General features: G+C 36.8%; 1 protein-coding gene across 1 annotated transcript in view; it reads right to left on the bottom strand.

The window, feature by feature from the left end:
* ZNF804B (zinc finger protein 804B) overlaps window positions 1-25490 on the bottom strand; it is a gene marked incomplete at both ends in the record, with an annotated part of 496853 nt that overhangs the window by 67447 nt on the left and 403916 nt on the right. Inside the window, one exon of the mRNA XM_082662415.1 lies at window positions 14744-14887. Within this exon, the coding sequence (XP_082518541.1) occupies window positions 14744-14887 (144 nt within the window). The remainder of the gene's footprint in view (window positions 1-14743; window positions 14888-25490) is intronic.

Below are 25490 nucleotides of genomic sequence, written 5' to 3'. Positions count from 1 at the left end.
ATCTTTTTCAGGAACCAGAATTAGGTTTTACTGACTTTATCACTTTCCTGTTTTTCATTTCATTGGTTTCTGCTCTAATTATTAAATGTATTTTCTTTTGTTTACTTTGGATTTACTTCGCTTTTTTCTGTAGTTTTCTAAGGTGGAAGGTTACATTATTGGTTTTAGATCTTTCTTCTAATATAACATTCAATGCTTTAATTTTTTTTCTAAGACCTATTTTGGTTGCAGCCCACAAATTTTGATAAATCATATTTTCTTTTAACTTAGGTCAAATATTTTAATTTTTTTCTTTGAGACTTCCTTCTTTGATTCATACTATTTAGAAATATCTTGTTTAATCTCCAATTATTTGGGGGGGGGGGTGTTCCAGTATCTTCCCATTATTGACCTCTACTTTAATTTCATTTTCATCTGAGAGCATATTTTGGGTGATTTCTATTCTTTTATAGTTTGATAAGTTGTGTTTTATGACTAGAATATGGTCTATCTTGGTGAATATTCCATGTGAGCTTGAAAAGACTATGTATTCTGATACTGTTTGATGAAGTATTCTATAGACGGCAGTTGAACCTGACAGTATTAAGTTCAACCACGTTCTTACTGCTTTTCTCCCTGTTCAATATATCAATTACTGATAGATAAGTGTTAGTATCTCCAAGTATAATAGTGGGTTATCTATTTCTCCTTGAAGTTCTAACAGATTTTGTCTCACGTATTTTGATGCTCTGGTGTTAGGCACATACACATGAAGTTTTGTTATGTCCCTTGGTGCTTTGATCTCTTTATCATTATGTAATGCCTCTCTTTATCCCTGATAATTTTCCTAGATTTACAGGCAGCTTTGTCTAAAATTAATATAGTTACTCTAGCTTTCTTTTGATTAGTGTTAGCATAGCATCTATTTCTCCATCACTTTACTTTTAAAGTGTCTTTATATTTAAAGTGGGTTTCTTCCAAACAAAATATATTTGGGCCTCTCTCTCTTTTACTTAATGAACTCTGACAGTCTCTATCTTTTAATTGATGAATTCAGAACATTAACATTTAAAGTGATTATCGATATAGTTGGATTAATATCTACCATAGTTGTGAGTCTTTTCTATTCACTGCTCTTGTTTTTATTCTTAACATTTTTATTACAGTATAACTGCTTTACAATTTTGTGTTAGTTTCTGCTGTATAACAAAGGGAATCAACTATATGTATACATATATCCTCATATCCCCTCCCTCTTGTGCATCACTCCCACGGTCCCTATCCCACCTCTCTCGGTGGTCACAAAGTACCAAGCTGATCTCTCTGGGCTATGCAGCTGCTTCCCACTAGCTATCTATTATACATTTGGTAGTGTACATATGTCAATGCTACTCTTTCATTTCATCCCAGCTTCCCCTTCCCCCTCCCTGTGTCCTCAAGTCCATACTCTACCTCTGTGTCTTTATTCCTGTCCTGCCCCTAGGTTCATCAGAACCTTTTTCTTTTTTTAGATTCCACATATATGTGTTAGCATACGGTATTTGTTTTCCTCTTTCTGACTTACTTCACTCTGTATGACAGACTCTAGGTCCATCCACTTCACTACAAAAACTCAATTTAATTTCTTTTTATGTTTGAGTAACATTCCATTGTATATATGTGCCACATCCTCTTTATCCATTCATCTGTCGATGGACACTCAGGTTGCTTCCATGTCCTGCCTTTTGTAAATAGTGTTGCAATGAACATTTTGGTACATGTCACTTTTTGAATTATGGTTTTCTCAGGGTATATGCCCAGTAGTGGGATTGCTGGGTCATACGGTAGTTCTATTTACAGTTTTTAAGGAACCTCCATACTGTTCTCCATAGTAACAAGTCTGTAACATAGTAACAAGCTGTAATAAGTTACATTCCCATTAACAGTGCAAGAGGGTTCCCTTTTCTCCACACCCTCTCCAGCATGGATTGTTTGTAGATGTTTTGATGATGGCCATTCTGACCAGCGTGAGATGATACCTCATTGTAGTTTTCATTTACATTTCTCTACTGATTAGTGATGTTGAGCACCCTTTCATGTGTTTGTTGGCAATCTGTATATCTTCTATGGAGAAATGTCAATATAGGCCTTCCGCCCACTTTTGGATTGGGTTATTTGTTTGCTTGATATTGAGCTTCATGAGCTGCTTATATATTTTGGAGATTAATGCTTTGTCAGTTGCTTCGTTTGCAAATATTTTCTCCCATTCTGAGGGCTGTCTTTTCGTCTTGTTTCTGGTTTCCTTGGCTGTGCAAAAGCTTTTAAGTTTCATTAGGTCCCCTTTGTTTGTTTTGGTTTTTATTTCCATTTCTCTAGGAGGTGGGTCAAAAAGGAACTTCCTGTGATTTATGTCATAGAGTGTTCTATGTTTTCCTCTAAGAGGTTTATAGTGTCTAGACTGGCATTTAGGTTTTTAATCCATTTTGAGTTTATTTTTGTGTATGGTGTTAGGAAATGTTCTAATTTCATTTTTTTACAGTAGCTGTTCAGTTTTCCCACCACCACTTATTGAAGAGGCTGTCTTTTCTCCATTGTATATTCTTGCCTCCTGTGTCAAAGATAAGGTGACCATATGTGTGTGGTTTATCTCTGGGCTTTCTATCCTGTTCCACTGATCTATATTTCTGTTTTTGTGCCAGTACCATACTATCTTGATTACTGTAGCTTTGTAGTATAGCCTGAAGTCAGGGAGCCTGATTCCTCCAGCTCCGTTATGCTCAAAATTGTTTTGGCTCTTTGGGGTCTTTTGTATTTCCATACAAATTGTGAAATTTTTTGTTTTAGTTCTGTGAACAATGCCATTGGTAGCTTGACAGAGATTGCATTGAATCTGTAGATTGCTTTGGGTAGCAGAGTCATTTTCACAATGTTGATTCTTCCAATCCAAGAACATGGTATATCTCTCCATCTGTTTGGATCATCTTTAATTTCTTTCACCAGTGCCTTATAGTTTTCTGCATACAGGTCTTTTGTCTTCTTAGGAAAGTTTATTCCTAGGTATTTTATTCGTTTGGTTGTAATGGTAAATGGGAGTGTTTCCTTAATTTCTCTTTCAGATTTTTCATCATTAGTGTATAGGAATACAAGAGATTTCTGTGCATTAATTTTGTATCCTGCTATTTTACCAAATTCATTGATTAGCTCTAGTAGTTTTCTTGTAGCATGTTTAGGATTCTCTATGTATACTATCATGTCATCTGCAAACAGTGACAGCTTTACTTTTTCTTCTCTGATTTGGATTTCTTTTATTTCTTTTTCTTCTTTGATTGCTGTGGCTAAAACTTTTAAAACTATGTTGAATAACAGTGGTGAGAGTGGGCAACCTTGTCTTGTTCCTGATCTTAGTGGAAATGGTTTCAGTGTTTCACCATTGAGAACGATGCTGGCTGTGGGTTGGTCATATAAGCCCTCTATTATGTTGAGGTAGGTTCCCTCTATGTCAACTTTCTGGTGGGTTTTTACCATAAATCGGTGTTGAATTTTGCCGAAAGCTTTTTCTGTATCTACTGAGATGGTCATAGGGTTTTTCTCCTTCAGTTTGTTAATATGGTGTATCACATTGATTGATTTGCATATACTGAAGAATTATCAAGTGGATAAACCCCACTTGATCATGGTGTATGATCCGTTTAAATTGATGTTGGATTCTGTTTGCTCATATTTGGTTGAGGATTTTTGCATCTATGTTCATCAGTGATATTGGCCTGTAGTTTTCTTTTTTTTGTGACGTCTTTGTCTTGTATTGGTATCAGAGTGATGGTGGCTTGTAGAATGAGTTTGGGAGTGTTCATCCCTCTGCTATATTTTGGAAGAGTTTGAGAAGGATAGGTGTTAGCTCTTCTCTAAACGTTTGATAGAATTCACCTGTGAAGCCATCTGGTCCTGCACTTTAGTTTGCTGGAAGATTCTTAATGATGGTTTCAATTTCATTGCTTGTGATTTGTCTGTTCATATTTTCTATTCTTCCTGGTTCAGTCTTTGAAGATTGTACTTTTCTAAGAATTTGTCCATTTCTTCCAGGTTGTCCGTTTTATTAGCATATAGTTGATTGCAGTAATGTCTCATGATCCTTGGTATTTCTGCAGTGTCGGTTGTTACCGCTCCTTTTTCATTTCTAATTCTGCTGATTTGAGTCTTCTTCCTTTTTTTCTTGATGAGTCTGGCTAACGGTTTTTCAATTTTGTTTATCTTTTCAAAGAACCAGCTTTTAGTTTTATTGATCTTTGCTATTGTTTCCTTCATTTCTTTTTCATTTATTTCTGAACTGATCTTTATGATTTCCTTCCTTCTGCTAACTTTGGGTTTTTTCTCTTCTTTTTTCTCTTATTGCTTTAGGTGTAAGGTTAATTTGTTTATTTGAGATTTTTCTTGTTTCTTGATCTATGATTGTATTGTATAAACTTCCCTCTTAGAACTGCTTTTGCTGCATCCCAAAGGTTTTGGGTCATCATGTTTTCATTGTCATTTGTTTCTAGGTATTTTTGGATTTCCTCTTTGATTTCTTCAGTGATCTCTTGGGTATTTAGTAGCATATTGTTTAGCCTCCATGTGTTTGTACTTTTCACACTTTTTTTCCCGTAATTGATATTTAGTCTCAGCATTGTGATTGGAAAAGTTACTTGATAGGATTTCAATTTTCCTAAATTTACCAAGGCTTGATTTGTCACCCAAGATATGATCTATCCTCGAAAATGTTCCATGAGCACTTGAGAAGAAAGTGTATTCTGTTTTTTTTGGATGCAATGTCCTATAAATACCAATTAAGACTATCTGGTAAAATGTGTCATTTATAGCTGTGTTTCCTCATTTGTTTTCATTTTGGATGATCTGTCCATTGGTGAAAGTGGGGTGTTAAAGTCTCCTACAATTATTGTGTTACTGTCGACTTCCTATTTTATGGCTGTTAGCATTTGCCTTATGTATTGAGGTGCTCCTATGTTGGGTGCATAAATATTTACAATTGTTATACCTTCTTCTTGGATTGATCCCTTGATCATTATGTAGTGTTCTTCTTTGTCCCTTGTAATAGTCTTTATTTTGAAGTCTGTTTTGTCTGATATGAGTTTTGCTACTCCAGCTTTCTGCTGATATCCATTTGCATGGAATATCTTTTTCCATCCCCTCACTTTAAGCCTGTATGTGTCCCTAGGTATGAAGTGGGTCTCCTGTAGACAGCATATATATGGGTCTTGTTGTTGTATCCATTCAGCCAGTCTGTGCCTTTTGGTTAGAGCATTTAATCCATTTACATTTAAGGTAATTATCAATATGTATGTTCCGATTACCATTTTCATAGTTTCATTTCATTTTCATAGTTTCATTTTCATAGTTTCATAGGGTTTTTAATTGTAGGTCTTTTCCTTCTCTTGTGTTTTCTGCCTAGAGAAGTTCCTTTAGCATTTGTTGTAAAGCTGGTTTTGTGGTGCTGAATTCTGTTAGCTTTTGCTTGTCTGTAAAGATTTTATTCTCCATTGAATCCTAATGAGACCCTTGTTGAGTAATCTTGGTTGTAGTTTTTTCCCTTTCATCCTTTTAAATATGTCATGCCACTTCCTACTCTCCTTCAGAATTTCTGCTGAAAGATCAGCTGTTAACATTATGGGGATTCCCTTGTACATTTTTTTGTTGCTTTTCCTCTGCTGCTTTTAATATTTTTTCTTTGTCTAATATTTGACAGTTTGATTAATATTTGTCTTGGCATGTTTCTACTTGGATTTATCCTGTATGGGACTCTCTGTGTTTCCTGGACTTGACTGACTATTTCCTTTCCCATATTAGGGATATCTTCAATTATAATCTCTTCAAATATCTTCTCAGACCCTTTGTTTTTCTCTTCTTCTGGAACCCCTATAATTCAAATGTTGGTGCATTTAATTTTGTCCCAGAGGTCTCTGAGACTGTCCTCAATTCTTTTTATAACGTTTCATCATTATAAAATGAAACGATGAAGAGGAAAGTCTAAAAGTTTGTGAAAAGAAGGATTAAGAGCCAAAATGACATATAACTTTTCAACAGCAACACTAAAGGCTAAAACCCAGTTGAAAAATAAATAAAATGTGAGCACAGAATAAACGCATTTATATTTACTGACAGACAAGGGCTCCCAAATTTTACCTTGTGTGTATTCTTCCTTAGGAAGCTTTGGGAAAATAGTTTCCACCAAAAGGAGGAATAAAATAAGATATAGGAAATCATGAGATCAAGGAAACAAGGACTACAGCCTAAGAGAGAAACAAAAGCATTCATAGGATGATGATAAAGAGAAGTCCCAAAAGAACAGCTGTGCAGCAGGTCTGGAAGGCAACCAGGTAACACTGGAGCAGAAAGACCCAGGACTTCACCAGAAGAGGGAGGGGCTGGACAAGGACTGATCTATTATTTCATTTATCTGATGTTTTGAATTTGATGTCTGAATCAGACTTTTTTCTTATGTACGGTAAATAGTTCAGAGATGAATTAGAAATAGGCAGTGGTTTTAAAAAATTGAGCAAATATAAAAATAAGGTAGTTTCTAACTCCAGGAAAAAATAGGTATACAAGAAAGAAAATATAATTATAAAGTAATCACAGTACCTTATGAGGGTCACATAAAAAAAAAACTACAAGTCACAGTGACATAAATTCTGATCATTGACTTAACACAATAAAATACAAATCCCTATGGACTGACAAGATATAAGTGAAAACATATGAAGGCAGAATAATGTGTATAGTATAATCACATTTTATGTTTATGTTTTATACAAGAGTTTATGACTTGATAATAAGTATTTAGAAACTTATCTAAAAAGATATGGACCAAATTGTAATTAAATGCTATTACTTAACATTTCATACTTATATATTCCTTAATTTTTAATATAAACAAGTATCTAAGCATTCCTTTTAAGAATTAATTTTGTATAAAATATAGATCCAGGGCTTCCCTGGTGGCACAGTGGTTGAGAATCTGCCTGCTGATGCAGGGGACGCAGGTTCATGCCCCGGTCCAGGAAGATCCCACATGCCACGGAGCGCTGGGCCTGTGAGCCATGGCCGCTGAGCCTGTGCGTCCGGAGCCTGTGCTCCGCAATGGGAGAGGCCACAGCAGTGAGAGGCCTCCATATCGCAAAAAAAAAAAAAAATATATATATATATATATAGATAGATAGATAGATAGATGTAAAATGTAATTTAACTTTTACACAGTATTTCAGTTTATGTGCATCATAATTTAGCCACTTTATTTTCATTGTATGTTTAGATTGCTTCTGGTATTTTTCTATTTTAAATATCTTCATGTATAAATCTTTGGAATTAATGTGATTATTTTTCTAGAATACATGCCAGATGGAATTGTTCATAGGAAAAATTCACATTTTAAGTCTTTGATAAGTAATCCAAAGCTGAACATCAAAAAATTGAGACAATTTATATCCCCACAAGCAATGTTTAACCGTATCTATTATCTCACATCTTGTCAACACTGGGTAGTATTCTTTTTTCATATTTGACACCATTTTTTTGAAAAACTCTTCAAGTTTGTATTTATATGATTACAAGTGAGGTAGACCATGTGTTCATATGTTGTAAGTCATTGACAGTCTTCTGAATGTACCCCTCTCCTTTCCTCTCCTTGTCACTGCTGTAAATATTTCAGTCATATCTCTTGGGCTCTTAGGCTCCCATCTGACGGCAGAGCCAAGCTCTCTTCCTTGTGTTCCAACCCTTAAACTGCTTCTAGGTTTTTTCTTCTAAATCACAAATCTGATAATATCATTTGCTTGCTTAAAAGCCCATGAAGACTAGCAATTTCCCATAGAGTAAAGTCTAAAATTCTTCAAGTGGAACACTACTTCAGCATTAATATGGGCTCAAGTATTTTCTTAAATTATAAAAATGTGTTTTCATGACAGGTTTTGCTCAATAATTATAAAGAACTTGGGATTAGAGAGCTAATTTTGCTCATTATAGTATTCACTCTAACTACCTAAGAAGTGATTAAGGAGTGACATCACCAAGATGGTGACATAGGTGATTGCTGACTTTGTTCCCCCTCAGGAGAAGAACAACTAATAACTATTCAAGAATAAGACATCACTGAGAAAATCCTACAACACAGGGGTGAGGCTAAAGTACCCCTTGCACCACAGAGACCAAGACACTAAATCAGAAGGTGAGAGAAGAAGTTACACATTGATTGCATTGTCCCTCCCCCAGGCCAGTGCAGCATCACATGGAGAGGTCTCCCTTCAGCCTCCAGTTTCTCCAATGAGCAAAGAAAACCCAGGGCGGACAACCAATCCCTACCCCCAGCATTGTGGGTCACTTTGTGGGAGCCCCTACTCTGATCTTGCCCCAGATTGCAAGGGAATCTTCAGGGCTCAACCATGGGGACAGAGAATTGGGGTGAGGGGTCTTAACGACACTTGGATCTTGGCAGACTGAGTTCAGACCTACAGTGCCCAAGTAGTAATCCCAACCAGCAACAAAGTGAAAAGATAACCTATGAAAGGGCAAAAATATTATCGTTATATATCTGATAAAGGGTTAATATCCAAAATATATAAAGAACTCATACAACTCAGTACAAAAACAAATAACTCAACACCTACCATAATTATCACTTCATGATATATGTAAATAAATTGGGAATATGCCAAAAATCACTGAATTGTACATTTTTAAACAATTAAAATGGTAAATTAAAAAAATCATCATGCTGTAACCTGAAACCTACATGGTGATATATGTCAATTATATCTCAATAAAGGAAAAAAGAAGTGATTAGTCAATGATGGTAGAATATATTGACAAAGGACAGAGTAGCAGGGTCAGTATGGTGTGCTGGTATATCAACTCTGGAAAAATCAAATGAAACATATAAAGCCCTATTTGTAGTGTGTGTGGATCTCCCATCATGGCTGATTTCAATCTACCAGTGGCTTAAGAACCAGCTCACAAATTTTTTGAATATTAAACAGTTGGCTCTGGAGAGCCAGTGTAGCCTGACTCCAACCACCACTGACAGTGCCAATAGGGTATTATCTGGAGAAGTGGCAACATTCTAACTTGAGTTAGAATGCAAAGGAAAGATCCTACAGAAGAGATGACATTGAGCTAAGAGACAAATGAAAAGAGGAATCAGAAAGTTGAAAGTCATCTGAAAAAACAGCTCTGGAAGAAAGAGATATGGCAAACACACTAAGGCAGGAAATCACTTAGCACATCTGAAAAACAGAAAGAACAAGAACATATATTTTTAATTTATTTTTCAGTTGGGAGCTCACCTTGAGATCAAAAGGTCTCTTAGCCAGGGTGAAAGCAGTATTTTAGAAGAGGTGAATTATGATTCAGAAGCTAAGATCAGTTTTGGTTCTTTTGTACTTCTTTGCTAATAGAGTTTCCAATTACTGCTGGGTAATTCTTGGGGGAGGGTGGTGGCGCAGATATAGAAATATAAAATCTACCAGAAACCTGGGTTTATGGAATACAAAATACAGCAGGAAATAAGTATTATTCTATTTTACCAACATTTATGGTTCTCAGTGTTCATTCTAGACACTCTAGTCTATATTTCTTCTTCAATCTTGCCAAGCCTACAAATTAACTATACTTTTAAATCCTGTTGCCATATTAAGATGACTAGTAGCTTAAATATACTATGCTGAAATGTATCATTGGGCAGTCTTTGGATAAAATATAAATCAAATTGTAGGAACAAAGCAAGAATAACTGGATTAAATTCAATTATCAGCTTTGGGAATGTTTTCCCTTTGGCATCAAGATGACAAAAGATAATTCTGTTTTGTTTATTTTATCTTGAGCAGGTAGAGATGGGGAGAATCCAAAATAACATTTTAAGAATGAATCAGTTGGAGTTCAAATCCAGGCTTGAGAAGTGAACAGCTCCTCCAGAGTGAAAATAAATTCTATTGTGAAGCAAACGAAGATTAGGAGGATTAAGTGTCACATGTGGAGGATCTGAAAGTGGATTTGTTTTTTATTATTGAAGGTATTTTTATGGGTTAATTGTACGGGGATCCGGTTCATTTGTTTTTTCTAAGCTGAGATGAGCCAGTATGTCTCTGGGGCAGGAGAGACTTGTGCTGCTTGTGAGGATGTGTATTATTTGTTTCAATATTATGCATTAGCAGCTAATAGTCCCAAGAAAGGGATTATGACTTGGTAGTCTCAGAAGTAATTAATTGTTACTGACATGTTAGCTATATTAATAGTTACAGTGCTCTCTTTATCCAATACAACTCTCTTTATTGTAATTTGTATACATGTTCAAATTGCTTTAGTAATAATGCTCAACATTTACACAGAATTTTTAAAAGTTCAAGGCAATAGCTGAAACAATCGAGTTATTTCCAAAAACATGAGTTAGGTATAGAATGTGGCTGTCAAAACTGGAAATTCAATTTTTCCTTGTTGAAGAAACAGAAAAAAATCAGCTTTGTTACTGATAAACTTTTTCTACAAGAAACATATCTCAAGTTTTATTAAATTATAGAAAACATTATTAAATGTCCAATGGAATTACTTTAAAGCTATGAATCCCAGATTATTTTACTTTATTATTTAAAGTTACATATTAGCTTACTTCTCTAGAATTACAATAAATCTGTAAATAATACAAGCTTTGCAATAAAATAAACACATAGGACTGCAATTTAGATACAAGGTAACACAAAAGCTTTAGAAATCACTTATTAAAATGAAGGATCCTGAGTAATTATAAATAAGAGGAGGTAGAGAGGTAATGCAGATTACCCTGTTTCTAGTTCTAAACTATTCATTAATGAGTAATAGAATTAATTCCATGTGAATTTGGATTCACTTCTAAGTGTACCAAAAGACCATATTGTTGGAAGTTCAGCACAAGAGGCCAGATATTTACTCTGAATCCACATGGAAAATAAAATTAAGGCAACTGTTCATATTATTTAGGCCAGAAAATACTCTCATCCAAATCCCCAGCAAGAACCAAGTAGAAATATTTAGCTTTGGGATTTGGGGAAAAAAAAAAAAGATTTTGCATATTTTACTTTAGTGCATATTTCCTATTTCTTGTACATAAAATTCAGTTGCATTTAAAAGGCAAATTGTAAACTCAGCTTCATTTAGAATTCAGGTAATTTTCAAAATATTTTGGGCCCAAATAAATCTTTAGATGGAAGTATTTCAACATTTATCTAAGAAAGCAGTTTTATGAGGTCTATGGCAAATTTAATTATTCCAATGTTTCCCAAAGTGGGCAGCATGTACAAAATTCTGTACAATATGAATGTGTTGATCAAAAGGAATTTGGAAAATGCTGTTACATCGGCTTAGCATGACATCTCAGCTTTTTTTATATCTGGATATAAGTTGTCAGTCTATGTATTAAATCTACTGAAGTATATGTTGAAATACAGCCCCCAGGCATCCCAGACAGAGGGAAGATTATGAGCCAATAAGAGCAGGTGGGAAAGCATAATGAATCTTTTAAGAAACTATAAGGAAGTTCTGGGGTTGCAGGAGATAAATCTGGAAATGGATGCCCGAGCCAAACTGTGGACATTTTGAATGACAGACTAAGTAATTCAGAGTTTTTTAAAAGTCAGCCAGCAGCCATTGATGCTTTCCAAGGAGGGGAGTGATAGAATAAATATGGTAGTTCGGGAGGATCAATCTGGCTGAAAATGGATAGGTTGGTGTGGAGAAGGGAAAATATTGGAGGCAGGGAGTCCAGTTAGAAGGCCCTAGCAAAAAATCAGGAGTGATATTAAACATGAATGGTGAAAAGAGAATGCAAAAGGAAGAATGAGAACAAGGTCTATTGCAAGAGAAGAATGGGAGGAATGAGGGACAGTTTCAAAGATTTTTAAAGAGCTCTCCAAGAGACTGATGGTGACTTTAGTGATCACAGTAAATCTTTTGCAGTTTCTCTGGGTTATGCTTGATACAGGCTCCCATGCCTTGATATAGGTTTTCTACCATAATGGACTTTCCATTCTTGGTTAACATAGCTAACTTATAATTCATTCTTTAGGACTTCTAGCTCACCTGTCATCTTTTCATTCTTAAATAATTTTTATATGTTCTCTTAGTATCCTAGATATACAAATTCTACAATATTTAAATCAATGTATTTTACAGATTGATTAGGTAGATTACAGGTTCCCCAGTCAGATTACAGGCTCCCTGAAATTAGGGATTAAATTTGTCCACTTTCAACAGCCAGCACAGTAGCACATAGTGGAAACTCAACCACTGTTTGAACAACGAGTATGCCTAGGAATCTTAGAGTGTTAGTAAGCCTAAAGAAAGACAGAAATGGGCAGATAGATGGAATATAAAGATTGAGGAAAGGTAGTTTTATCAACATGTTGGAAAGCCAATGGAAATAAGATTGAGGAAAGTGATAAAAAGGGAAATTGATGAGGCAGAATTGCAGAGTGAAAGGCAGACTGTAGAGGGTGGAGAATTCACCCTCTGGTAGTCCAATACTTTCTACTGTTTTCAAAAGAGGCCTCATATCCCTCCATTTCCTCACCTTAGTTCCTTGTGTTTCCACTTTCAAGAATTCCATCCCATCTTGAGCCTCTTTTTCAACATTTACACATGCACACTTAAAGCACAGGTCAAATGTCACTATCCCCTGAGACATTCTGTGGTCACTTATTTCTCTGAATCTCCAGAGTGACTTTTTTTTAACATGCAGCCTGAAGCACTCCTACATAAAATTCACGTTAGGTGATACTTTTGGGAAGTTTGCTGTTATAGACATATTCTATCTAATAAATGACAAAAGGATGATAGAATTAGAATCATCATTTTACAACTCCAAATGAAGTAATAGGTTTAAGCAAATGATCATCTATGGATACAAGAACTATTAGTGGAAAAAGGTTGGTGGGGTACTTAATGATGGATGGATCAAGGCAATAGTATCTGAACCCACTGATCAAACTTCAAGTCATAAAAAGAAAGAAAACTAGACATCATACACCTCCTTATGGAAAGACACAACACACCCTCTAATATATTTTTACCAAGAAAAAAATGTTAACCTGCATTTGACCAGATTTTATCTGTAACAACAAGTTTAAAGGAAATATAGAAGACAGAAAACGTGCAAAGACAACACTGGGTTGTATTCAGTAAAATCTCAAATTTGTGAAACAATACAGTTTTTCAACAAATAAATTGCAAGGAGTAAAATTTAAAGAGGGAGTGAAAAACCCATAGTTTAAATATATATTAAAAGAAACTTAAAGATGTGTCAACCAAAAGTGTGATAGGTTTGGATCCTGATTTCAACAAACCCAAATTTATAAATCATTTATTAGACAAATGAGAAAACAAGACCACCCACTGATACCAAGATACTGTTAATTTTTAGGTATGATGATGGCTATGTTGTTTAAGCATCATTATTCATCCTGAAATACTTTCAGATGAAATGATACAAAGTTTGGAATTTGCTTCAAAATAATGCACGGTGGTAGCAGGGGTGGGGAAGTAAGTGGTGGTGCTATAAATGAAACAAGACTGATTGCTATTGGAGTTGGATAGTAGCCACATAGTTCATTTTTATTTATGATTGAAAAATTCTATTTTGTGTCATTTCAAAATACAAGCTCCTGTGCTCCATCTTAGAACTATTGAATTAGAATATCTAAAGGAGAATCTGGAAATCTGCATTATTAACAGGTTGTGAAGTGATGATTATGCACACTAAGATTTGGGAATCATAGTCCTAAACAATTCATCCCATTGTTCTTGCTCTTGTCAGAGACATCCAGTCAATTATATATGCATGCTGTATCTTTAAAGTTAGAAATTGTGTCTTGCATCTCCCAAAGCCATATATTTTATATGTGCTCAATAAATATTAGTGATGCTAGTCAAAACCTTTATTGCTGTTCACTCTGAATAAACATTCTAGGTCTAGAATATACGAGACTTACTCATATATTCAAAGATATTAGGAGTGTGCACCTTCTCAGCTCTTAGCAATAATCCTCTGGCCATGTGGAATTTCTTTCTTAGTGATATTTAACACTCCTAATTCCTAAAAGGCTAGTATTCTCATACCTCATGCGGCAAGGATAAAATTTAACAGATGAGAACAATAACCTCCTCTTTCACAGACAGATAGAAATAGAGAATCTTAGCTTCCATGTGTAGAAAAAGAAAATGAGATGTGAAGTGTTTATACCTGCCATTACCCCTCAACTTTGCCTTTGTCAAGATTTTCTTTGTTTGCGATGGTTCATTTATTAAGTAATCACTTTGACCCTCCTAAGAGGGTATTCTTAGGAAAATGTAACCTTATATTGAAAATTTTTTCCCCAAAGACTTAGTATTCCCTATACCTTGGAACTCTTGAAAGAACTCTTTGATAGATTCTGTCCTAGTACTAGTCCAGTGTTCTAGTTCTGCCACTAAGTAGCTAGGTGGTTTTGAATCTGGCCCTATTTTTAATGGGTCCTGGTTCCCCCACATACATAACTCTAAAATAAATGTCAATCTACCCTTGGATCATCTGTAAGTTAACCTACAGTTTTACATTCCTTCTAGGAAAAAGTATTTCACCCAATATTTAAACAGAAAACACAACCTTCAAGAAAAAAAAGGTATAAAATGGTTTTACCTCAGCATCTTAGACAAGGATAAATAAGGCCAGTTGCATATATTGTGTTCTGAAGGTATAAATCCAGGAATATGAAGGCTATTTCCCACTTCGACTTACCTGCTTATGAGCATGATCATAAGAATTAATATGATTGTCAAACTCCTGGTGTTTGTGGTACTGCTTGTCACATAATTCACAGTAAAAGTTTGCCTTTACATCTTCCAGGGCCTTTGCTGTGGACTTCTCCTTTTCTGGAAAATCCTTAAAAAAAAAGGCAAAAATGTTGGTTACATTTCTCTCTAATAGCATAATCAGATCTCATATTAATCAAGTTGGTATTTAATTTTACTGTGACTAAAAGGATATGGTTAGTCACATTACATTTCAGAAATTCATGGCACTGTGGAAGCAACTTTCAGCTTAGCCTTATCCCTAACTTATCAATAAACACACAATGACTTATTATAAAGGAGCCCTCAGCTGCAGTATGGTCATTACTCATTCTTCTTCTTGCCATCCATTTCCAGGTGTGGTTCTGCTGGAATACTCATCCCCATTTCCTCTGCCTATCCAATAGCCTATCTGAAACACTGTAAGACCTCTCCACGACAATATTTTATTGGGGCACTGATTGCATTGTTTTGTATTGTTCACCTACTGCTCACTTTTAGCCTCCCTGAGATCATGTGTTGGGACTTACTATTCTCTCTGCACACAGTGCCTTTCCCACCTTATTAAATTGGTGAGCTTCTACTCCTTTCCCAATACCCAGCTCTTTGCCCCCTCTGGGAATCATTTTCCATGACATTTCAAGGAGGAGAAAGCCTCCATTATGTTGCTTATTACTAAACACATCTATGATCATCCCTACTTTGTCTTTTTCATGGACATTTCTTTCTTTGATATTACCCCTTACATTTTTTGGATTCTACACAATTCCATCTTTGGCCAACTGAATTATCCACTCTACACACTCTCCCTGAGTGACCCCATTCATACTATAGTTAGAGCCTTATTTATCCTTAATCTCTACCTCCAGCCTAAGCTTCTCCCACAAGCATCAGCTCCTACTAGACATTGCCAATGAGTGTACTGCCCAGTTTTCAAAATTATTACGCTTACAATTTTGCCTATGCTCTATCTCAAACAGAACTTTGGCCATATCATCCTCCTGCTTAAAATCCGCCTGAATTCTCTCATTGCCTATAGGATAATAGTGACAAATGCTTACTGAGCACAAACAATGTGCCAGGCATTAGGTTAAGTATGTGAATTATCTCATTTGTTCCTCACAACGACCCTATAAAAATAAGTTCTATTTTAATCTACAATTTACACATGCATCAACCAGCACTCAGAGAGATCACACACTTGTGGTCCCTGAGTTACCAAGTGCAGAAAGGATTTGAATTCAAATAACCAATGCCTACCTCCTTTGTTAGTAAACAGCTGTGCTTTACCATCTCCCTTTAAGGCCAATCCCCTTAATATACCATACAAGCTCCTTCCTACCTCATCAGTGTCATTTATATCAATCCATGCTCCCATGTTACCCTCTTTAATTCTATTAGCAGACATGCCACATGATATTAAAAGATTTGTTTTCATGTCTATGGCTCCCATAAATCTTTTGAAGGCAGGAGCTGTTTTATTCATTTTTGTGTCCACGGTGCCAAACGTATTGTCTAGCCCAGAATAGGTGCTTATTTAATATGCATTACATAAATTAATAGATAATGCTGGCTTACATATTCATGCTTCCTATCATTCTGTAAGTTCTTCTCTATTATCCCAAGGCCTAAATAAAAGAATGACTGGCACTTAGAGGATACCAAATAAATATGCATAAAGAATGGGTGAACAAAATAAAGAATGGATTTCAGCTTTGTTTCTCCAAAATGACTAACCTTCTATAAAAAGAACTTAGGCCATAAACCTAAATCATAGGGCTATCACTACCCAGACAAGAAAGCAAACACAGGGAATTTAGGCAGATTCTACAGGGTTGGGAGAAGTGATGGGGCAATTAATTCAGACATGGAACATAATGATTCAAGCCCAAATGTAAGTGTCTAAAACACATGGCAAGAAGCAGAAAGGAAGTAACATTAACAAAGATCAAACTAGACAAAATATCTGGATTGCCTATCTAAGAGAGTTGACGTAGAAATGTGGTTACATTCTAGGCCGATGAGGCAAATATAAGCTACTTGACAGGATGTATCCAGTAATGAGAATGTGGATACCGATTTCAAGACAAAAACCCAGTTACTCAACGAATGGAGATAAGATATAGTCACTTGATAACTGAGGGAGCAGTATAGCATTGAGGTAGAGCATATCTTTTGATGCAGTACACTTAGAATCAGGGGAAACCATTATTTTTCATCCAGTCTTTCTCACTAGAAATTTGTTATGCCCTTTCTCAGTATAATTGCAGGGATTGGATTGGAACAGGGAGTACTTTGGTTTACCCATAGTTCTTACTTTATGATGACCCAGGAACAACAGACTCAGAAAACTGGCCATGTGCCTTGGATATTGAGCAACTCTGCCTCAGCTATGTTAACTGGGAGTGGAGTAGGGGTGGCGACTGAGAATTCAGGGTGAATCTGTAGCTAAAAATGTGTTTTCTTATTATTCCAGATTTTGGAGAGGATTTTGTGACAATAGCTCAATGGCCAGGAGTGGAGCTTTTCCAGTTACTCTTGGCATCTATATCTAAACATTTTTTATCTCTAAAACTCCCTTTAATTATGATATTATAATATATGACTCTCAATGAAAAATGTTATGAGAGTTCTACCAACATTTTAGTCATATACCATCTCCTACAAATGTTTACATTTTACAAAGCCATCAGATTAAATTACATGCCCTGTTTCTTGCTTCATTTTTCTTGCCGGGAAATAGTGCTGATATACCCGTTTCTCTTCCCTATAAGGGACAAATGATATTCCCACAGCATATCCTAGTCCCCTTATTAAGAGAGGAAGGATGCACAGGTGGGATATAAATGCCATGAGCAAAACATACAGAGTTCACAATCCAGTGTGTCCCTCAAAGCCAAAAGTAAAAGCATAGACCCAACAGCAGTGACTAGGGAATAGAAATGGGGAAACTGAGGCCTGAGAGTAGAAATATCAGGCAAAGGAGACTACAAGCCGAGTTGGGTAAGGATAGAGGAATCAGAGAGGAAAAGAAAGACAAAAATCCTTAAGAATTTTTGGCGAAACTTGAAAACTGAGATTAGAGCTGGAGCTGACTTTTAGTAAAAGAACTATAACTCAGTGGTCCATGGTATTACTCAGCATAAGGTAGACCTGTTCTGAAGTGTCAAAGTGGACGACCTGTGGAGATGGAGCTGAGTTGGCCCATCTCTATGTGCCAGGAGGCTGGAGGGTAAGGTCTCAGACTAGTAGGGGAGGAATCATGTAGTCTATCTAATTCTACCATTTAGCAGAAGAGGCAACTGATGTTTAGCAATTTTGTGATTTGAATAAAATCAGCTAACAGTAAAGCAGGGGCGCACTTTCCATTGTATCACGCTGCCCCATCCACTCAATCATTCATCCGTTCATTTAACCACACATTCATCCCACTATTATCAAGCACTTAAACAGTCAAGAACCTCTTGTTAAGCAACCTGTAATCGTCAGTTTCTTACTAGGTCTCTACCTCAGAGTTTTACAGTCTAGCATGGGATAATTACATATGAACAGGTAAACACTATAAATTGCAATACAGTGATAATCATAAGTTGTTATAGAATTTACCTAGTTCATACTAGTTAAGAATAATTTGAAGAAAAAGTCAGATTTTTTCTCTCTCTCCCTTCTTCACACATAGCATTAGATACGCTGTAAATTCTCAGCATTTCTTGCCTTTTTGTTTAATGACAAGATACTTTTACTGGTCAAATAGCTTTGAAGGCAAATTAAGGTGAGATTTACTCTCTGAAATAATTACAGTCTTTAAATATATTGAGATATGGAGTAAACATGAAAGGAGTAAATAGCCACCTATTCTCAGTATATTTTTAAAATTAAAAGTGAATAAAATTTATAATAATACATTAGACATATAACATTTGATGTATAGCTGTATCATTGATTTGCTAGTCATACAAATTTCCCTTCTCACAGTCTGCCTAGAAGAGGAGACTTCGGAAGCTTATTTAATAGAAAAAATAACATTTATGAAATAAAAGAAAACTTCTTGTTAAGCATTCTCAATGATGCATTAAATGTTGAAAATGAATTATAAATTGAATATGAGTTATCTTAATAAGTCATTTTTAAAACATTAGGCATTGCCAGTGGGCAATTATGTTGCAGTTCAGTAAGAATTCCATAGTAATTAATTACTTTTCATAATTAACATTTTGGGTGCAAAGAGAGTAAATATACTTTTTCACACTAAGAATTTTACATTCATGCATATAACAAGTGTGTCTGTAAAGTGGCAAGTATTCTGACTACGGTAATGTGTTTAGAAATATGTATGTTTGCTACCAAATCATTTTTATTATTGTAATGATGCTTACACACTAAAATCCATTGCTCTCTCTTTGTAAAATAGAAATCTGCCAAGCACTTCATGTTTGTTAACTCAATCTTCACAACGACTTTACTAAGTATCATCTCTTATTATCCCGTATAAAGACATGGAAGACAAGGCACAAACACATCTAGAAACTCACTCAACGTTGAAGAGCAGAGACTGGATTCAGACTCAGATCTGCCTGTCTTCAGAGCTATTAATCACCAGGCTCGTGGCTGCCCTAATTAGCCTTTATCCAGATGCTGCATAATTCTGCGCTGTCTCTGCTAACTGTTTTGGTAGATTTGGAATGATACAGAGCCCCTTGCTCCCAGAGAGAGTAAGAGGACTAATTATAATTTTAAAAATCTATAAAGCTCTTGAAGCTGAGAGATGGGCGCTAGGAAAATACAAGGTGGTAGTCCTGTTCTGCTGGTTGTGAATATGTGCCTTGATTATGGAAAAGAAAGAGAAGAAATCAATTGCTGTTCTTCGTATCTCCCTGATGGCAATACCAGCTCGGAGCTCTGAGAACTGAATTCACATTCTTTGCATGAAACTTCACATTTGACCTTTCACTGTTATGTGTAAGAGATTGCTTTAAGAATTCTGACATTCTCTAACCTGTTCTGTTACACAGGCCCCAGATAAAATCCTGTCTCAAAGATAGTGAATTCTCCTCCTCCTTTGATCAAGTGGCTGTCGCTGATTCAAAAAATCTCTTTTCGTCCCCATTGTCCCCTTGCACCTCCGTAATAGACTGGGTAATGGGAAACTTGATTTAGATGGGTTTCTTCATGTATTTATTTTATTTTTGTGATAGAGAAAAAAAATAGTGTTTGAAGACTGACTAAATTGAATCTCAGCCTCTTTCTTACAGCAGTTTAAACTTTAAATTTTCAGTTTTCTCAGGATAAATTAAAGGGAGTAGTGGGTAGCTTGAAGGATTGTTGTGAGTATAAAATGAGATCAGTTTCATGGAAGCACTTAGTACAGTGTATGCTAAAAGTAGGTACTTGATGTTTGGATATTTTGTGTGTATGTGTCTTTGTGTTATATGTATGGGTATCGTTGTATCCACATGACACTAAAATTTTTTTTAAAAATAATACCATTCTGAGTCTATAAAGCAACTTTCATTTTCTGATGAAAATTTGAGCAAGTGATAGGAATCCTTATTCTCTTCAACCCACTGTCTCATATGAAAGCACAATCCCTGATAGAAAAACAAATTTGGTTTCCATAAATATGATTTTCAGATGTTTTTATCTCACAATTTGTTGTTTTTCTTTTGGGGTTTTTTTTGGGTTTTTTTGGTTTTTTTTTTTTTTTTTTTTTTTTGCGGTATGCGGGCCTCTCACTGCTGTGGCCTCTCCCGTTGCGGAGCACAGGCTCCGGACGCGCAGGCCCAGCGGCCATGGCTCACGGGCCCAGCCGCTCTGCGGCATGCGGGATCTTCCCAGACCAGGGCACGAACCCGCACCCCCTGCATCGGCAGGCGGACTCTCAACCACTGCGCCACCAGGGAAGCCCTCACAATTTGTTTTTAACTTTTGGACTGTTTAGAAATCCCACACACAGTCAAGAGAGCACTGGATGCCCTTAATTAACATTAATATTACTAATATTGATTTCCCTAAAGATGTGACGGGCTTCTTTTATATGGTCTTTGCATTCTATAGCATCTAGCATGTTACTTGTTACTTAGAAGAAACTCAGTAAGTATTTGTTGAATAAGTTAAATTAATGAATAAAAACCAGAGAATGCTTTTCCCACTAAGTAATAGATAGCTTGGCTCACTGTGGCAATGTTAAGTTATATCATGGGGAATTAAACTGCTGAAATGATGGCAGAATAAACAGATGAGTATGATTCTAAGTATATGGAAATTTTGGAACAATCTTTTAAAAAAATACGGATTCTGAGGTCTAAGGAGCTTACTGAAGAATTAGCCTAAAGTAATAGAGGGTGGTAACTGCATACAGATTCACAATCAGAACTACAGATTATTGATTTCCAATGTTCCTCCTGTCTTACCATAATCAATAGTTCTCCTTAAAATGTGTTGAGAATCAAGTGTTGGTTTCCCAGACTTGAACTGGACACGACCAAAGTTAGACCTTTCCAGCAATGCCCAGGTAGGTATAATGTCAGCCACTGCCTGGATTTGAAAAAGAGCTTTTCCCCTCTTATTAGTAATTCATTCAAGCTGCCCAGATGAGAAGATGAATACAACCACATTAAATATGTGAACTTATCACTGGGTGGCACGCTTTGTGAACATCTCAGCATCGTTTCTAATTTGGAAAGAATGATGAATTTCTGACTTACTGGCAAGATGCCAGAGTAATGATTTCATTTCTGTTCATGAAGCAACAATTAAATATTTAAAGTTTGCTTGTATAACTGCTTATTTTGGAGAAGATTCCCAATTGGCTGCATTTGAACAGAGGTTATTTTTGAAAAACACATGCATATCTGTTAGAACCATTGTTCATCAGTATTCTACACCACCAACTTCACCTTCCTCAGCATAAATTAATATACAGTTCCTCTACCAGAAAAACACATAAGTATATAATGCAGTCCCAGGTGTACCCTAAAATAATCATAACAGTAGCTATTGCTTTATTACCTAACTACGCATGTCTGCCACAAAGGAAAAAAGGCGCACATATAATTTCCATATTGCTTACCAATGGGATACAGATGCTGCATTGCACAAGTTCATAAAGGTTATGCATTGGTTTTCAGAGTATTTTTAACAACTAATGAAACAGTAAAATACATGTAAACCAATGAGGTTTACCGGACACAGTGTAGTATGAGCCCATCAAGATGCAAGGACTACCAGTCTCTTACACAGAACATCCCAGCCCTCACCAGTAAAAACAGGCAATATTTTTGGGTGGGAGACAAAAAGAGAGTACATGAAAATATATGTAAATTTACCCAGGGTCAAGGACAAGGTCGAATCCATTAAATAGCAGTCCTTGGCCTAGAGTTCATGCCCAATAAACGTCCATTAATGAATTCATGAATGAATAAATGTAGTGAGTGAAGGAATGAATACATTTAATTTCTTTCTGACCTTTTTCCTGTTTAGTTATTGTGCTAAAGGGGAGAGAACTGGAAAACCTGAAATGAGTATGGTGATGTTAAAACCCATACACTTGTACACTTCAAAGAGTGAACCCTAATGTGGAATATAGACTTCAGCTAATAATAACACATCAATTTCAGTTCATCAATTGTAACACACTCACCCACCACACTAATATAAAATGTTAATAATAAGGGAAACTATATATAAAATTAGGGGAGAGTATACAGGAACTCTTTGTATTTCCTGATCTATATTGCTATGAACCTAAAAATACTCTTAAAAAATACTCCAGTATTTAGAAAATAAAAGTGTACAACGAAATCACATTTTTATAGTCCTACCTTCACTGAACTCAAAGAAAAGCAATGCATGATGTAAAAATAACCTAATCCATGTTATGTAATGTACATGGCTGAGCTCCAGGGGTGGGGCCAGATGACAAGGAGGGCTCCTTTGTATGGAGAGATCTTGAGATCCCCAATTCCGTTCTGTCATTTTCCATGAGAGAGAACAACCCTCAGCAATCCTTGAGAAAAGCAGGACTACTGACAGACCATATTTATAATCATTAGATCCACTGGAAATTCACGGGTAAAATTTCTATATTTGAAAGAAAGATTTTAGAATGAGTCTATGCTGTGGGTGTGTAAAATATGATAAGAAAATGAGTTTTCTTCCCCCAGACTGACAATAGTGTCCCATTTATAAAGGTAGTAATTACCACTCCATCAATTCAGCCCACAGATATGTATAACTGTAATGAATACAGACATATTGCATTCATCTAAATTGAATACATTTAAATGAATACATCTATTGTGCATTAGACAGGAAGTACTTTCATTTACCCATTACTCCTGCTGTAACTACTTATTTTAAAAATGCAATTAATAGTGTCTGACATTTCATTTTCTAATATAGGAGAAATCAATAAAAAATGTCAGCTAACTAAGTTTTCTGGAAAGTTGCTAGTGACACCTGCTGAATTACAAACCATTTTTTAAAAATTCAACATCTGTAACAGCTATCTAGGGGAGAAATTGTCATTAAGAGATGCTGACCTAGACATTGCTTCACTTTTGCATGGGAATTCACGGCAAATATGTTCCCTTCAAAAAGATTCAGGTGATCGTTAAGTCACTTCCTGTTCTAAGGCCTTCTCAGGTTGCTCTGGAATTCATCTGTACAATTCTAAAAAGCCGTGTTTCTGTTCTACATGTGCTAAAACAGGCCTAGAAACTCCTAAAATGATGTGCTAAAATAGTATAAAGAAAAAGTTTTTGCTTTTAAAAAAGGACACAAAAACCAGAAAAATGCCAAAACTCCAAGGACATTCTTTCTGTTTTTTCTGAACATTTGCTATCTTGTTGGATTAAAAAGTCTGCTACATTTGGTTTACTTGTTCTATAACCAGAGATGTTTAAAAAGTGACTGTGCTCACAAAGGCACTTCATTATTTCAAACTGGCTGCTCCAGGGTTCTATCTATTGAAATTCTAATAGGTAATTTACTTTCAAACTTAGAGAAAACTAGCAATTGTGAAAGAAGTATGCTATACAGAGGCTTTGTGTCTCAAATCTTGAAATATTAACTTCAAGCTGGGAAAATGTGTCAAAGTAAAGGAAATCTATTAAAATGCTAGTTTTCTTTGAGAGGAAGGCATTCACAAGGGCTAAAGGAAATGCTATAAACAACATTACATTCATTTCAAGATCATGAAATGATGTACAAAACTTGGGGCTCGGGGGCTTCTGGGAAGATGGTGGAAGAGTAAGACGCGGAGATCACCTTCCTCCCCACAGATACACCAGAAATACATCTACACATGGAACAACTCCTACAGAACACCTACTGAACGCTGGCAGAAGACCTCAGACCTCCCAAAAGGCAAGAAACTCCTCAGGTACCTGGGTAGGGCAAAAGAAAAAAGAATAAACACAGACAAAAAGATAGGGACAGGACCTGCACCAGTGGGAGGGAGCCGTGAAGGAGGAAAGGTTTCCACACACTAGGGAGCCCCTTCGCGGGTGGAGACTGCGGGTGGCGGAGGGGGAAGCTTCGGAGCCGCGGAGGAGTGCACAGCAACAGGGGTGCGGAGGGCAAAGCGGGGAGATTCCCGCACAGAGAATCAGGGCCGACCAGCACTCACCAGCCCGAGAGGCTTGTCTGCTCACCCGCCAGGGCAGGCGGGGCTGGGAGCTGAGGCTCGGGCTTTGGTCAGAGCACAGGGAGAGGACAGGGGTTGGCGGAGTGAACACAGCCTGCAGGAGTTAGTGCACCACGGCTAGCCGGGAGGGAGTCCAGGGAAAAGTCTGGGCCTGCCGAAGAGGCAAGAGACTTTTTCTTCCATCTTTGTTTCCTGGTGCGCGAGGAGAGGGGATTAAGAGCGCTGTTTAAGGGAGCTCCAGAGACGGGCGCGAGCCGCGGCTAAAAGCACAGACCCCAGAGATGGGCATGACACGCTTAAGGCTGCTGCTGCTGCCACCAAGAAGCCTATGTGCGAGCACAGGTTACTATCCACACTCCCTTCCGGGGAGCCTGTCCAGCCCGCCACTGCCAGGGTCCTGGGATCCAGGGACAACTCCCCCGGGAGAACGCACGACGCGCCTCAGGCTGGTGCAAAGTCACGCTGGCCTCTGCCGCCGCAGGCCCGCCCAGCACTCCTTGCCCCTCCATCCCACCCCCCACCCCGGCCTGAGTGAGCCAGAGCCCCCGCCATCAGCGGCTCCTTTAAGCCCGACCTGTCTGAGCAAAGAACAGATGCCCTCCAGCGACCTGCACGCAGAGGCGGGGCCAAATCCAAAGCTGAGCCCCTGGCAGCTGTGAGAACAAAGAAGAGAAAGGGAAATCTCTCCCAGCAACCTCAGAAGCAGCGGATTAAAGCTCCACAATCAACTCGATGTACCCTGCATCTGTGAAATACATGAATAGACAACGAATCATCCCAAATTAAGGAGGTGGACTTTGAGAGCAAGATTTATGATTTTTTCCCCTTTTCCTCTTTTTGTGAGTGTGTATGTGTATGCTTCTATGTGAGATTTTGTCTGTATAGCTTTGCTTCCACCATTTGCCCTGGGTTCTATCAGTCCGTTTTTTCATTGTTTTCTTTTAAAATTTTTTTCTTAATAATTATTTTTTTATTTTAATAACTTTATTTTATTTGACTTTATCTTCTTTCTTTCTTTTCTTTCTTTCTTTTCTTTCCTTCCTTCCTT

Source organism: Grampus griseus (assembly GCF_964374135.1).
Source record: "Grampus griseus genome assembly, chromosome: 9".
NCBI classification, from domain to species: Eukaryota; Metazoa; Chordata; class Mammalia; order Artiodactyla; family Delphinidae; genus Grampus; species Grampus griseus.
The sequence above is the reverse complement of the archived record's forward strand: the minus strand, read 5'-3'. Positions and strand labels throughout refer to the sequence as shown.